The following is a 14,341-nucleotide window of genomic DNA, read 5'->3' as shown; positions in this document are numbered from 1 at the left end:
TATGAGGTTGGCTGGCTACCAGCTGGATAATTTTAGGTCCTCAAGCTTTTGTGGCAATCATTCAACTTAATATAAGAGCTTGTGAAAACAATTGTTTTCTTGACCAAGCTGCTTTGATTAAGGCAAATATTAGAACTAGCTATAGTTACTCTTCACCCTTTACTTTCTGCCCAACACCTAGTACCCCAAATACTTCCTGTTAGCCAATTAGATTAGAGAATTGCACAAATTATATCAAATCCTGAGAGTAGTGTTCCATGTAGCAAGATGCCAAAAGACTACTTCCTTTGACATTCCCATGGGGACAGGGAAGAAGGAAGTTATTAAAAGTGCAGTCTTCTAGGTCTTACCCCAGTCCTACTAAACCAGAATTTCTGGCGATGGGGTCCAGGAATCTATTTTAAACAAAAGCCCCAAGTGATTCTTGAATACTCTTAACAAGATTGGAAGACAGTTACCCTACAGAAACATGTAATACATGACTTCTGGCTTAGGCACCATTTAAGCCAACTTCCAAAACAATTCCTAGATGGAAACACCAAAACTAGGATGATATGGTGACAATTTTGTCCCTGAGGATGCCAGATAAATAAATTTATGTCTTTCTATGCACACGAAATTTATCTGATTGAAAGTAGTTAGTAACTGAACAGTTGAGACCCACAGTCATTAACTAGTGCCTAACAGCATGTGTCAGTTCAGCTGATGATGGAGTGAAGAACATCAAGACTACACCAAAATAAGATTGTGATCAGAGTCTAAAAACTGTAATTTAGGGTGTATGTAATCAAAATTCTTTTAGCAAATTCACATTTTAATTGCTTGATATTTAACAGAATTCTGCAGTAAATTTATAACCTTCTTTTAACGTGTTATTCAAGCACTAGTTTATTTGGCTTAAAGTGTCACCTGTACTGGACTGAGTAGTCAACAAAAACCAAGCACAATCAGTAAATAATTTTATTTCATCTAGGACAGCATTATGAGATGTAATCAACTTGTCACTAACCCATTAAAGTCACATTAAACAATTATCCAACTATCAATCTAATTATGTAAGAGACAAATTTATATAACTGGAAAAATGTTATGAAGGGAGAACTCATTATGATTATGATAATTATGATAGAAAAGTTCTTTCAAACCCTAAAATTCTATTCAGTTTTGTTTTATAAAAAAAAATGAAAACTGAGAATTCTATGAAATCATACTAATACAATTTTTCTTCTTAAATGGTATATGCAAAAATAATGAAAAGAAGCATGTATACAAAAGGTTAATGATGTTTATACCTACGTGATAGACTCACAGGTGATTTTTACTTCTTTTTAAATATTTTCCATATTTTAAATTTCTTCTATAATTAGCATATACTATTTATATGATAGAATAAACAATGCATTATAACAAAAGATGCTGTTTTGGAAAAGCTAAGAATGGTTTTAATTTATTTTCCAAGTAACTATGTCTTCACTAAACCAAGTTACTATCAATGGGGGTTGGGAGATGATAGTAGAGAGCATCCGAGACAGGAAAGAACTCTGGAAACAACAGAAATTCTATGGAGGCAGAGAACCGTGGAAATCAGCCTTGACCCTATGTAGTACTTAATGAAGCAGAAATTAAATTCTGTGCATATAGTAATTAAAGATGAAATCACATTAATTTAAAGAACTAGCTACCTGCTCACTGATTGCAGGGTTCAGGGAAAAGTGACATTCAGTTCAGTCAAGGTCAAGGTAAAAAAGATGATGTAACTGGATTTATATGACACAAGCAGACAGCTTTTGTTGCTAGGATATTTGCACGGCTTTGTTATTAAACTTCTCTTGGTTTCTGATTAATATGTGAACTCCTCCAATGAAGACATATTAACATTAGCATTTTCTGAAAGGTTTACCTTGTACATCATTTCCATGGCAACCAGCTCTGCAGCTAGGCAGAGAAAAGACCTAATTCATTTCTCTAAAAAGGCCACTGATTCATTTCTAATTCACATATGTGGGTGTATATTTGCTGTGGGTGATTGTGTGCATATATGTGTTGAGAAATCCATATATATGTGCATTTTTTTGAGTACTGGGATATCAGAGAATGGAAAAAAACAATGTACTTCCATAACAGAAATTCTTGGACATTATAGTTGGCTTTGTCTTTTTCAAACACATCAGATTGGAGCAATTAGTACTTATTTTGACAGAGAAGAGAAACATGATTTTCTGTTTATATTTCAGAATTAACAATGCTTATTATGACATGAGAAGAATAAAGTCTTGAGTATTTTATAACCTCGAGATTTTACCCTGATATTGTTTTGTGTGATTCTTTTTAAGTCAGACAGAAGCATAGCATTTGAAGTAGATATTACTTATAATTATCCTAAATTAAATTAAACTTTTTAGAATTTGTGTAAGACAGAATTAGTGAAGGGGAACTATGAGGATGCATGATAATTGGCATGAAGAAAATGTCGAGAAATAGTCATAGTAATTGTCATATATAAAATGATGGTGACATTATCATCATTAGTGTTTGTTGGTACCCAGTCTCCAAGATGGCCCTCCAGACTCCTGGTATTCACACTCGTACGCAGTCCCCTCCCACATTGTACCAGAGTTGGTCAGAGTGCTCCAGAGTATATGGAAGAAGTGATGGTATGTCACCTTAGAGATTAGGTTATAAAAGACACTGTGGCTTCCATCTTGTTCATTCTTTATTTTGGACTGTTCATTTTAGGGGAAGCCAGCTGCCAAGTCATGAGCAGCCTTATGGAGAGGCCTACGTGGTAAGAAATTGAGGCTGCTGACCAACAGCCATTTGAATAAACTGGAAAACAAATCCTCAAGCTCAGTCAAGCCTTCACATGACTGTAGCCCTGGCCAATATCTTGAAAGACCCCAAGCCACAACCATTTAGCTAAGGTGTTCCTAGATTCATCATCCTTAGAAACTATGTAGGATAAGTACATGTTTCTTGTTTTAAGCCACTATAACTTGGGGTAGTTTGTTGTGCAGCAATCAATAACTAATACAGATTTTGGTACTATGTCAAAAACCTAAATGTGAGGAATGGTTTTGGAGCCAGGAAGTAGGCAGAAGCTGTAAAGACTTTGAGAAGCATGTTTAAAAATGTATAAATTTCCTTGCATATATTGTTAAAAGAAATCTGAACTTTGAGGAGGCTGCCAATAAGTGCTTAAAGGTAAGTAAGGCACATGTTATTGGAAATTGGAAGAAGGGAATCTTCCTTCTTCCATTTTGAGGATCATGAATCAAGGAACAACTTTTTATGTAGTAGCAGAAAGGTGCACTCTGAAATGTGAAAAGTTAGAGGAGATTTCCAAATAAAGTTTTGAAAGTAGTTTTTGATTTCTTCTTTCTACTTATGGTAAATTGTCAGAGGAGAGAAATAAACTAAAGGAAGAACTATCAACATGAATGAGCTGAGTCTTGATGGTTTTGAAATGTCTCAGCCTCTCCAGATGGCAAATAATGTTAAAATTAAGAATTAGCTACTGAGCAAACATAAAATCCAGGGCATTGCTAGAAAGAAATGGTCTAAAGATGAAGCCAAGGGTACAACTGCAAAATTGTTTAGGACATCAGAATGATCTAAGGACATACTTCAGAATACTGTTTAGTCATATAAAAGGTCTTCTAAAAATTGTGAGGGTGTGATTCACAGATCTTTGTAATAAAAAATAGGACTTCTAAGAAGCCTAAAGACACTGTCTTTTAATGGAAGCTCAAGGCACAGAAGGGATAATATCAAAGAGATCTGTAGGTGTAGCTTTTGTCTATTTGAGTGGACCCCCATAAAATTCACAGTAGACTCACAAAAGTTTTAAAAAGAATTTATATCAGCAAAAACCTTGCCAGAGATGACAAAAAGTGAAAACAGGCCATCGGGCCTCCCAAATTCTACTGCCAGGAAATAAGCTGAGAAAATTACTCAGCTTTAAACACACACTAGCTTTCTTGAGAAAGGAGGGATGACTTAAAGGGTAGAACCAATAGCCAAGAGGGTGGAACAAGAATCAGGGAAAATGACTCCTGAGTAAAGTAGGACTAAGTTCTAATCAAGGAGCTTCCAACATTTGCCCAGCTTTATTTCAGAACTGCTGTGGACCAGTGCCTCCCATTTTATCTCCCCTGAATAGATGTGCCCACATTCATCCTTTGCCTGTTCCACAATTGTATTTTGGGTGGATTGTCACAGATAATTGTTTCGTTGGTTCCCAGGTCTACAGATAGAAAGGAACTGTACTTAAGGAGTTGTGCTTAAGTTGTTCACCCATCGTGCTTCATCTCTCCCTGGACCTGATTTTCATGATGAAATTCTAGACTTTGAGCTGATCCTGTAATGGATAAGATTTGGTTGGACCTTGGAGAAAGCAAATGTAGTTTGCCTGTGGGAAGGATGGGAATCATTGGGTTCCAGAGGTAATCAGTCACTAAGATGTCCCCCAATGAAATCTGCCTTCTGATATTCACATCTTTGCACGGTCTCTTCCCAAAATGTATTAGGTTTGGTCAGTGTGACCAAAAGAATATAAAAGTACTGGTGGTATAACACATCTGCAGTGAGGTTATAAAAACACCACAGCTTCTACTTTGTGCATGTGCACTCATTCTCTCTCCCTCCCTCCCTCCCTCTCCCCACCACCCCACATCATTCATTTTGTGTAAAACCAGCTGCTATATTGTGAATAGCCCTGAGGAGAGTCCCATGTGATCAGAAACTGAGGCATTTGGCCAAGATCACCCCAGTGATATTGGCATCAGATTCTCTAGTCCCATCTAAAAAAGGATCCTCTTTCCTTAGATATTCCAGAATCAATATATTGTACAGATGGAGCTTCAATGAACAGCATCCATGGATCATGGTAGAATGAAAAACACATTTTACTAACAGAAGGTGCAGTAGAGAGACAGTGCATTAAATAATTAATAAAATATATGTACTAGATGATGTTTGAGGCTCTGAGTCTGTAAGGAGGAATAAATCACTGTCCCTCTGCTCCAGGGAATTCCAGTTTAATTGGGATAGACAGGGAAATCATATGATGTTTATTTTAGAGATTATGTACAGGTTGTTAAAAAGAAAAAGAACATCTATACTAAATTGGAAATTTTAAGAAATTTTAATGAATTGATTTTTGAGCTAAGTACTGAAGGATCAACGATCATCATTAGATGAAGGAAGATTAGGTGAAGGAAGAAAGGACATTATAACATGAGGAGCAAGAAGGGCAGAGTTTGAAAGTGAGCATAGACCATTTAAGGAACTCCCAGTACCTAAGCAGAATAAGCATGTGAACTAAGGCAGTGACCATGAGGTTGAGGAGAAGAGGAAGGATTTGAGAGATATTCAGAAGGCCAAATAAAGGACATGGGGTGGAGCAAGCATTACATCTTTTATTAGGATGTCTGGGTTGATAGTGGTGCCATCTACTGAAATAGGGAATACAGGAGAATGCATTTGATTTAGGATTGGCTAAGTTTGAGATGCCTAAGAGTTGTTGGTAGATATCATAACCCGTCTATTGATTACATGGGTATGGAGTATAAAAGCACTGTCAAGATTAGAGATAAAGGTTTCTGAGCCCATAGCATGTAGCTAGTGCTTGAGGCCATGGCAGTAAATAAGATTACTCAGAGGTTGAATGTGTGAGGAGAGGGAAACACCAACATTTAAAAGGAGGACAGTGGAAGAGAAGCTATGAAAAAGTCTGGAAAGTATCAGTTATAGAGGGAGAAACAAAAACAGTTTAGTATAATATGAAGAAAGTCAAGGGAGGAAGTGTCAAGAAGGATAGAGTGGACAACATGGTTAAAATGCTACAAGATCAAATTAGACAAGGACCAAACAGGGCTGAATTTCAGATGTGTTGAGAGAGGTCAGTGAAAGGTAGTGCTAAGCACCTAGGAAAATTTTTGTTCCTGAAAATGACTGATCTCACAAATAACCACAAAACTTCCTCTTTTTATGGAAGGTCAAAGAGAAAAGGGGCTTCCACAACAACATGACTGAGCAGATGGTAGGTTGCTATGGGGGCTCTACTGTGCTCCTTCCTAAAAACCTTCCCTATCATAGGGGAGTAGGAGAAAGTGTGGGCCATGGAATTGACAAGGTCTGGACTCAAGTCTAACTTTTCCACTAAGCTGTGTATCCTTGAGTCACCCACTTAATTTCTTTGTGTGTTAGTTCCTGTGCCAGTTTGGATGTATTATCTTCCCCAAAATGCCATGTTCTTTGATGCAGTCTTGTGGGGGTAGATGTATTATTGTTGATTAGGTTGGAAACTTTTGATTGAGTGTTTCCATGGAGATGTGACTCAGTCAACTGTGAGTGGGACCTTTGATTGAATAACTTCAGGAGAGGTGTTACCTCGCCCATTCAGGGTGGCTCTTGATTGATTTACTGAAGTACTTTAAAAAGAGCCACACAGGCCCAGATGCAAGCTGTAGCTTAGAGGGACATTTTGAAGATGGCCATTGAAAGTAGACTTCTACTGAAGCTAGCCCAGAGTTTACTCCAGAGAAGCTAAGAGAGGAAAAACACCCCAAGAGCAACATTTGAAGAATGCACAGGAGCTGAGAGAGGAGCTGGAACAAAACCTGGGATCAGCAGATGCCAGCCACGTGCCTTCCCAGCTAATAGAGATTTCCAGACTCCACTGGCCTTCCTTCAGTGAATATACTGATGTTGATGCCTTAATTTGGACATTTTCATGGCCTTCAGACTGTAAATTTGTAACTGAATAAACCCCCTTTATAAAAGCCCATCCATTTCTGGTGTTTTGCAAAATGGCAGCATTAGCAAACTGGAACAGTTCCCCATCTTTAAAAGAGGGATAATGTCTTCTTCACATGGTTGTTCTGATGATTAAACTCGTTCACTTATTCAGTGCCCTTCACTAAGGGTCCTGTGCCAGGAAGTAGAGATAGAATAGCGAATACAAGAAACACCGTCCCTCCTCTTTCTGATTTTACAGTTTAGTGAGAGATACAACCATTAAACAAATAATCACACACCTATTTAAATTATTACCATAAGAGAAAACATTGAATTCTGAGAATGTGTTTAACATGCAGTAAATTCTACTTCTGAGAAGTAAGGAAATGATATTGGAACTGAGTCTTGAAGGATGAGGAGTTGGGTAAGTGATGATAGTTGGGAGATCCAAGAAGATGGAACAATATCCTCCAAAGCTCAGAAACAGGAGAAAGTATGGTGATAAAGAATTCAAAAAAAAGGATGGAGTTTAGTAATTGGGTTATAGAAAGCAGCACAGTATTAGTCTAAAGAGCCAGACAGCAGCCAGATGACATGGAGCCTTGAGGAATGTATCAAGGATTTTGAATTTTACTTTTAAACCAATGGACAGTCATGAAAAGAGTTCAAGTATGAGTGGCATGATTAAAATTTTTAAATGACTCTGCACGTTCTGTATTGGATTGTAGCAAGATGGACCAGGGAGACTTTTTAAGAGCTTACTGCACTATTCTAGGCAGGTCTTGATGAGTAGCTTGGATTAGGATGGTGGAGGAAGGCAGATTTGGGATATTTTTATTTATGCTCTTCCTCAGCCTTCTTTATCTTAGATTTAATCACCATTTAATCATGATTTATCAAGTGGCTCAGGCCAAAAACCTCAATTATCCTTGATTCCTTTCTTTTTCTCCTTCTCCACATCCAATTATACCAGCTCTATCCCTAATCTCTCTTACCTGAATTGCTATAAGCCATCCTCACACTTATCACTTTCCTCTGGTCAAACTGGGCTTCTTGCTGTCCTTGGAATACACTGAGTTTATTCTTACCTCAAAGCCTTTAGACTTGATGCTCCCTCTGCCTGGATTTCTCTTCCCAGATCATGAGGCTGTCTCCTTCATATCATTCAGGTCGCTATGAAAAAGAGCCTACCTTCCAATCCTTTACTTTGCTTTTGCCTTCTTAGTCTTAGAGTAACTTGAAAATAATTTTATTTATTCATGTATTTACTCTTTATTATCTGTCTACCTTTTTAGAAAATGAGCTTTAAGAGGAACTCTGTCATGTCCACTGCTGCAACCCCAGTGTCTGTAATAAACTTAAAATATACAGCAATGAATTAATACATGAACATTTAAATCATACCATGAAAGTAAAGACCCTAACACTGTCTCTGGCACATAGAAGATGTCTAATAAAATGTAACTCTTATTATTATTCTCTTTGGTCTGTGTCTGTAACTAGCTTTCCCCCAAATCTGATTTGATTATGCCCTTGATAACGTTTCTACTGAGTTATTGCTGTCATCAAATAAAATGGAAGTCTTTGGGGAAGGGTGATCATGACAGTTACTTTCCAACAACTGGAAAGCTAATATGGGAAGAGTCTGTACATCTTCAAAAGGTCTTTGACAGACAAACCCTTGGGGAGCCCCATCTGAAGGTGATACACTTTTCATAATCCTCTTGCCTTGAGTGTGGGCAGGACCTATGGCTTGCTTACAACTAAGAGAATAAGGCAAAGGTAATATGAAGTCACTCCTATGGTTATGTTACATTATTAAGACTTTGTCTTCACAGATTTGCATGAGAGAGGGTTTCTCTCTTTCTCTGGTTTTGAAGAAGGAAACTGTCATGCTGTGAGGTGGCCGATGGAAAGGGCCACAAGGCAAGACACTGTGAGCAGACCCTAAGAGTTGAGAGTGGCTCTCAGCCATCAGACAGCAAGAAAACCAGCCCTCAGTCCTACAGCTGCAAAAAGATTAATCCTACCAACAACCCTGAAGGAGCTGCAAGTGAATCATCCCCTAGTTAAGACTGTGATGGGACTTCATTCCATGCTGAACTTGGATTTCAGTCTGGTGAAACCCTGAAGTAGAACCTAACTAAGTAGTACGTAGACTTCTGACCTATAGAAACTGTGAGATGATATATGTGTATTGTTTTAAGTCACTAACTTTCTGATAATTTGTTATGTAGCAGAAGAAATCTAATACTTGAACCAAAGACAGAAACTATAAAAAAGAAAATTTTGGTCAAATACAAGGACTTTGCCTTAAAGAGACTATCTAAGAAATGAAATGGGCATCATCAGAAAATATTAAATTCCACATCCCTGAGAGTATTTAATTGGTTAAAAAATGTTGTTAGTGCATCAACTAGAAGGTAGGACATCAGAATGGTAATCCTTATAAGACTCCTTCCACATTAAAAATTAAATGATTTTAAGTATTCATCATTACCATTGACCTGGGAGGGTAAATCATGTAGATACACACATAATCCCTATTTAGGCAACTTAAATTACTGTCCAAGTTTCATATTCTCTCTCAGGAAAAGACCATTCAACCAGGAACTTGCTTTTAAAGTCCAAAACAAAGACACAAAGGTAAACACATTCTCTTTATGTTTTTATAAGGTACAACATATTACTACTTTGGCTAAAAGCAGCTGTATTCAAATGGCTTCCTGCTTTCAACAATTCTAACCCCATGTAGCCTATTTCTGGTGCCAGAGAAAAGCAGATCATTTAAAAATTACCAAACGAAAAGATCAGCCATATACTGGAAGGAAATATTTATGAATAATTTTTCTATCAAAGAATATAAGACAACTCTTACAACACAATTACATGAAGAAAAACAACCCAATTTAAAAGTGAGGAAAAGGTCTGAAAAGACATTTCAACAAAGATATTCAAATAGCTAGGAGGCACATGAAAAGATAATCAACTAATAACATTAGTCATTAGGGAAATGTAAATTAAAACTACAATTGGATACCACTTCAGACCCACTAAAATGGATATTATAAAAAGACAGACAATAATAGTTGTCATTGTTGGTGGGAATATAAAATGGTGCAGCCATTTTTAAAACAGTCTGGCTGTTTCTTAAAAAAATAAATATAAATTTGCCAGATGACCCAGCAATTCTACTTCTAGGCACCTACCCAATAGAATTGAAAATATATGTCCACACAAAAACTTGTATGTGAATGTTCACAGCAACATTATTCATAATAGCCTAAAAGCAGAAACAACCCAATTACCCATCTACTGATGAATGGATAAACAAAATTTGATACATACATACAATGGAATTCTATTCAGCAATAAAACATAAACTCTGATAAATGCTATGGAGTTGATGAATCTCAAAATCATTATTTGAAGGGAAAGAAGCCAGATGCAAAAAGAACACAGAGTGAAGATTCCACTCATATGAAATACACAGACATATACATCTATAGAGACCGAAAGTATATTAGTGGTTGGCTGGGGTTTGAGACAGGAATAGGAGGAGTAAATGCAAATGGGCAGAAGGGATATTTTTGGGTGATAAATGTTCTAAAATTGGATGGTGGTGACAGCTGCACAATTCTGTAAACATACTAAAAATCATTAAAGTGTACAGTTAAAAAAGGTGAATTCCATGATATGTAATATAAATAAAGCTCAATAAAGGTGTCTAAAGGAACCACTCCTTTTAAAAGAACCACTAGAATGTAACCTCATTGGAAAGCAGGGATATAAAAATGGAGACTTTCGTATCCACCTGGATACAATTTCTGGTTGGGTACCAAAGCAAAACTCATGAATTCAGATTTCCATATTTTCTTCAGGGAGTAGGAAGAAGTTGACTGATGCTGGTTCCTGGATAATATATTTGTAATAAAATTTATCATGTATGCAGTGTTACAAGGGCAAGGTTGGAATATTTACAAAGAATAGAATTTTCCCAGTGAATACTTCTGAAGCACCCATTTTAATGTAACTATCTGCTGATATAAAGTATTCTTATACAACAAAGCAGATCCTTTTACATGTCTGCAACATACCCTTTTGGTAGTATCATTTGAATTTCTGTATTTAAATGTTTAAAATACTCTCTAATTCAGACATCTAATTAAATCAAACATGTCCTCCTATTTCCACCCTAGTTTGTTTAAATGCAAGTCATGCATACCACATTTCTGGACTTATTAATCTAGTTACCTTGATGAGAATATATACACACATATAATACCCAGCCACATTTTAAGGACCAGAGGCGATAACAGTAACTAAAAATACATATTTAATTTTTGGTGATTGGGTTACATTTTTGCCTCTAACAATGCAACCATGTACCTGGAATGTGATGGGCCTCTTTCCTGGGAAGTTTGGGAGGACAGACTTCCATCAAAGGAGTTCCCTCGATGGCAGCCTGAAATCGTGGCCTTGGGTGAGATGGAATCCGAGAGGAATGTTTCACAGACCACCTGCAGTCCCTTTTGGATGGAGATAGCAGATTAGTTTTATTCTTTTTCCTTTTTTTCCTGCAGGTATATCCTCTAGAATTTGCTACCCTTTTACAAACACTGGTTTTTAGTATTTTTTCAGCATAGCTAATTATAATGTCATAGACTACCAAGGGTTTCACCTTCATCCAAGAGGGCATGGAAACACACTTCTAAAGAGCATCTATTACATTCCAAGCATTAGGCTAAGTATGTTCATATACTTTATATTATTTGTCCTTGATTCTTTTCTTATCCTCACCCCCATATCCAGTACCTATAGGAGAAGAGTTAACAAAGAATTCTTCAAAGATATGCCTATACTGAGGTGAACTGAATGGAAGCATGGGGCTGAAAACAAACAACAGGTTAATAAGACCTACTCAACTGTAACCAGCACACGAGAATGGAAGTATGCAGTTCAAATTTTTCCATCACTCATCAAGGAAGGGATATAATGCATTTTTTGGAAATGATGACCTTTATTTGGAATTGTAGACATCAATCAGCAATTCTCTTATGTACCAGATCATTTTAATTCGTTTAGCTGATAAAGTAAATGTAATTTTGCCCCAATAATGTGTGCTATTTTTCCATAGGTATTACTGATGAAATCTGTCACTAAAAATCTATCATGGTGTTTTAGCCCTTAAAATTTCTATTGTCATACTGAAAATAAAAAAGTACTTTCCAACCATGATTCATAGAGAAACCAATACAACTAGAAATTTCATGAAATAAGTCTTCCGAATTTGATCAAAGAATCCCTTAGCATGAGTATAGTATATGTGCCTCATGTTAGGTGATTTGGGAGGTTTAACAAAATTAGATGAACCTGAACCTTGATCTAAAAGGCTTACAGCTTAAAGACAAGTGCATACAGGTTAGAGTAGCATGTCCAATAGGAATATAATATAAGCCGCAAATGTGAGCCACATATATGATTTTAACTCTTATAGAGGCCACTTTAAAAGTAGCAAAAAGGACAGGTTAAATTAATTTAATAATATATTCTACTGAACCCAGTATATTCTATCTAACCCAATGTAAACAAGATGTTTACATTCTTTCTTCATACTGTCTTCAAAATTGGTGTATACTTTATACTTTTCAGCATGTTGCAATTCAAGGGCTCAACAGTCACGTGTGTCAAGTGGTTACCACACTGGATAGTGCAGGGTTAGAATAATTAGATGACAGTTTGTGGGGAGTTGAAATCTTAATTGGTCTTTCAAAGAAGGGCAAAATTTATACAGACAGGAGCACTGGCACAAAATGGCAGAGAAGGAAGTTATATAGGTTGTTCCCTCCACTAGAAAAATGAATGCCTGGAAAAATGAGATTGGCATAACCAAGTGTTAACCCTGGACCTGAGTGTACATTTAGGACAACTGCAGGAGGCCAAAAAGCAGCTAGAGGATGCAGAGAGTTCAGCTTTTGCCCAAACCAATGATCGGCCCCCATTCCTCAGCCCCATGGCAGCAGCTGTGGAAATCTGCAATGGCTGTGGAAAAGAGTCCCAGATTCTGAGAGCAGCCAGCTGTGGCCAGGATGGCAAAGGAAACCGTGTCCTCCAAAAGTTGTGGTTGAGGGTCAAGGTCAGTCTGGGGGATCCCTGAAGGACTAGCATGGACTCTCACCTCAGTTTAGGCCCTCTGGACAACAGCAGCCTCTAGCTTACTTCTGCATCTACCAAGATTTAAAGAGCCAGCTCACCTCCTTTTTTTTATTACTCTTTTTTCTGGTTAGTTGTTTTTTTTTCCTTTCTATTTTTTGTGCTCTTGGTCTAGCAGATCCCTGAGGGAGGAGCATCGACATTAGTCTAGGTTTCTGCATCAATGGCAGCAGCTTCCAGCTTCCCACTGGCATTTAACAAAAGACACGGAGAAGCAGTACACTTTCTTATTTTTTGTCCTTATTTCCTTTTTTTTGGTGGGGGTTTGTTTGTTAGTGTATTTTTCATTTTTTTTATTTTTCTTGGTCTTTCTTCCCCCCCGCCTCCTTATTCTTAGTCTAGTAGACTGAGGCATAGAAGAACTAGATTTCCAGAGTAACTGCAACATAATACTCAGAATGTATTCTCAACAAAAAATTACAAAACATACAAGGAGACAGAAAAGAATGGTCCAGTTATAAGAAAGAAAGAATTCAATGGAAACAAGTCTGGAGAAAGCTCAGTCTCTGGAATCACGAATTAAAGATCTTATATCAACTCTCTTTCACAGGATCAAAGAACTATAGGGAAATACAGACAAAGAACTAAAGGAAATCAGGAAAACAATATTTGAATAAATCAAGAATTTGAATAATGAGATAGATATTATAAAGAAGAACTAATGGGGAATTTTGGAGCTGAAAAGTAAAATAATTGAAATGAAAAATTCAATAGAGGGATTCAGTAACAGATTGGAAGAAACAGAAGAAAGGATTAGCAAACTTGAATATGATACAATTGAAATTGTCCAATCTGACCAGCAGAGAGCAAAAGGAACCTGTGGAATACCATCAATCATTCCAATATGTATCATAGAAGTTCTAGAAGAAGAAGAGAGAGATAAAGGGGAAGAAAAAATATTTGAAGAAATAATGGTTGAAAACTTCCCAGGTATAATAAAAGGTATGAATATGCATATCCAAGATGGTCAATTAGTGCCAAACAGGACGAAACCAGAAATATACACAAAGACATTATAATCAAGCCATAAAATGGCAACGATGAAGACAGAATCTTAAAAACACCAAGAGAGAGAGAGACACATCACTTATAAGGCATCCTTAGGATTAATATCTGATTTCTCAATAGAAACCACGAAGGACAGACAGCAGTTGGAGGACATATTTAAAGTGCTAAAAGAAAAAAGTGTTATCCAAGAATAATATATCCAGCAAAGATGTCCTTCAAAAATGAGGGAGAAATTAAGACATTTCCAGCCAAACAAAAACTGAGAGTTCATTAATACTAGACCTGTCTTACAGGAAATGCTAAGGGGGGTCCTTCATGTTGAAAGGAAAGGACATTAGACAATAATGTGAAGCTGTATGAACAAATAAACATCTCCAGTGTG

The 14,341-nt window shown here is 36.9% G+C and overlaps 1 protein-coding gene across 1 annotated transcript in view; it reads right to left on the bottom strand.

Annotated features, from left to right (window-relative positions):
• The window catches only part of UNC80 (unc-80 homolog, NALCN channel complex subunit), a 244,241-nt gene that overhangs the window by 193,168 nt on the left and 36,732 nt on the right, over positions 1 to 14,341 (bottom strand). Inside the window, 1 exon segment of the mRNA XM_037850187.1 lies at positions 11,128 to 11,267. Coding sequence (XP_037706115.1) covers positions 11,128 to 11,267 — 140 coding nt within the window.

The sequence above is a fragment of the Choloepus didactylus genome, chromosome 9 (assembly GCF_015220235.1).
Source record: "Choloepus didactylus isolate mChoDid1 chromosome 9, mChoDid1.pri, whole genome shotgun sequence".
In the NCBI taxonomy this organism is placed as follows: Eukaryota; Metazoa; Chordata; class Mammalia; order Pilosa; family Megalonychidae; genus Choloepus; species Choloepus didactylus.
This window is presented reverse-complemented; position numbering and strand designations above follow the sequence as displayed.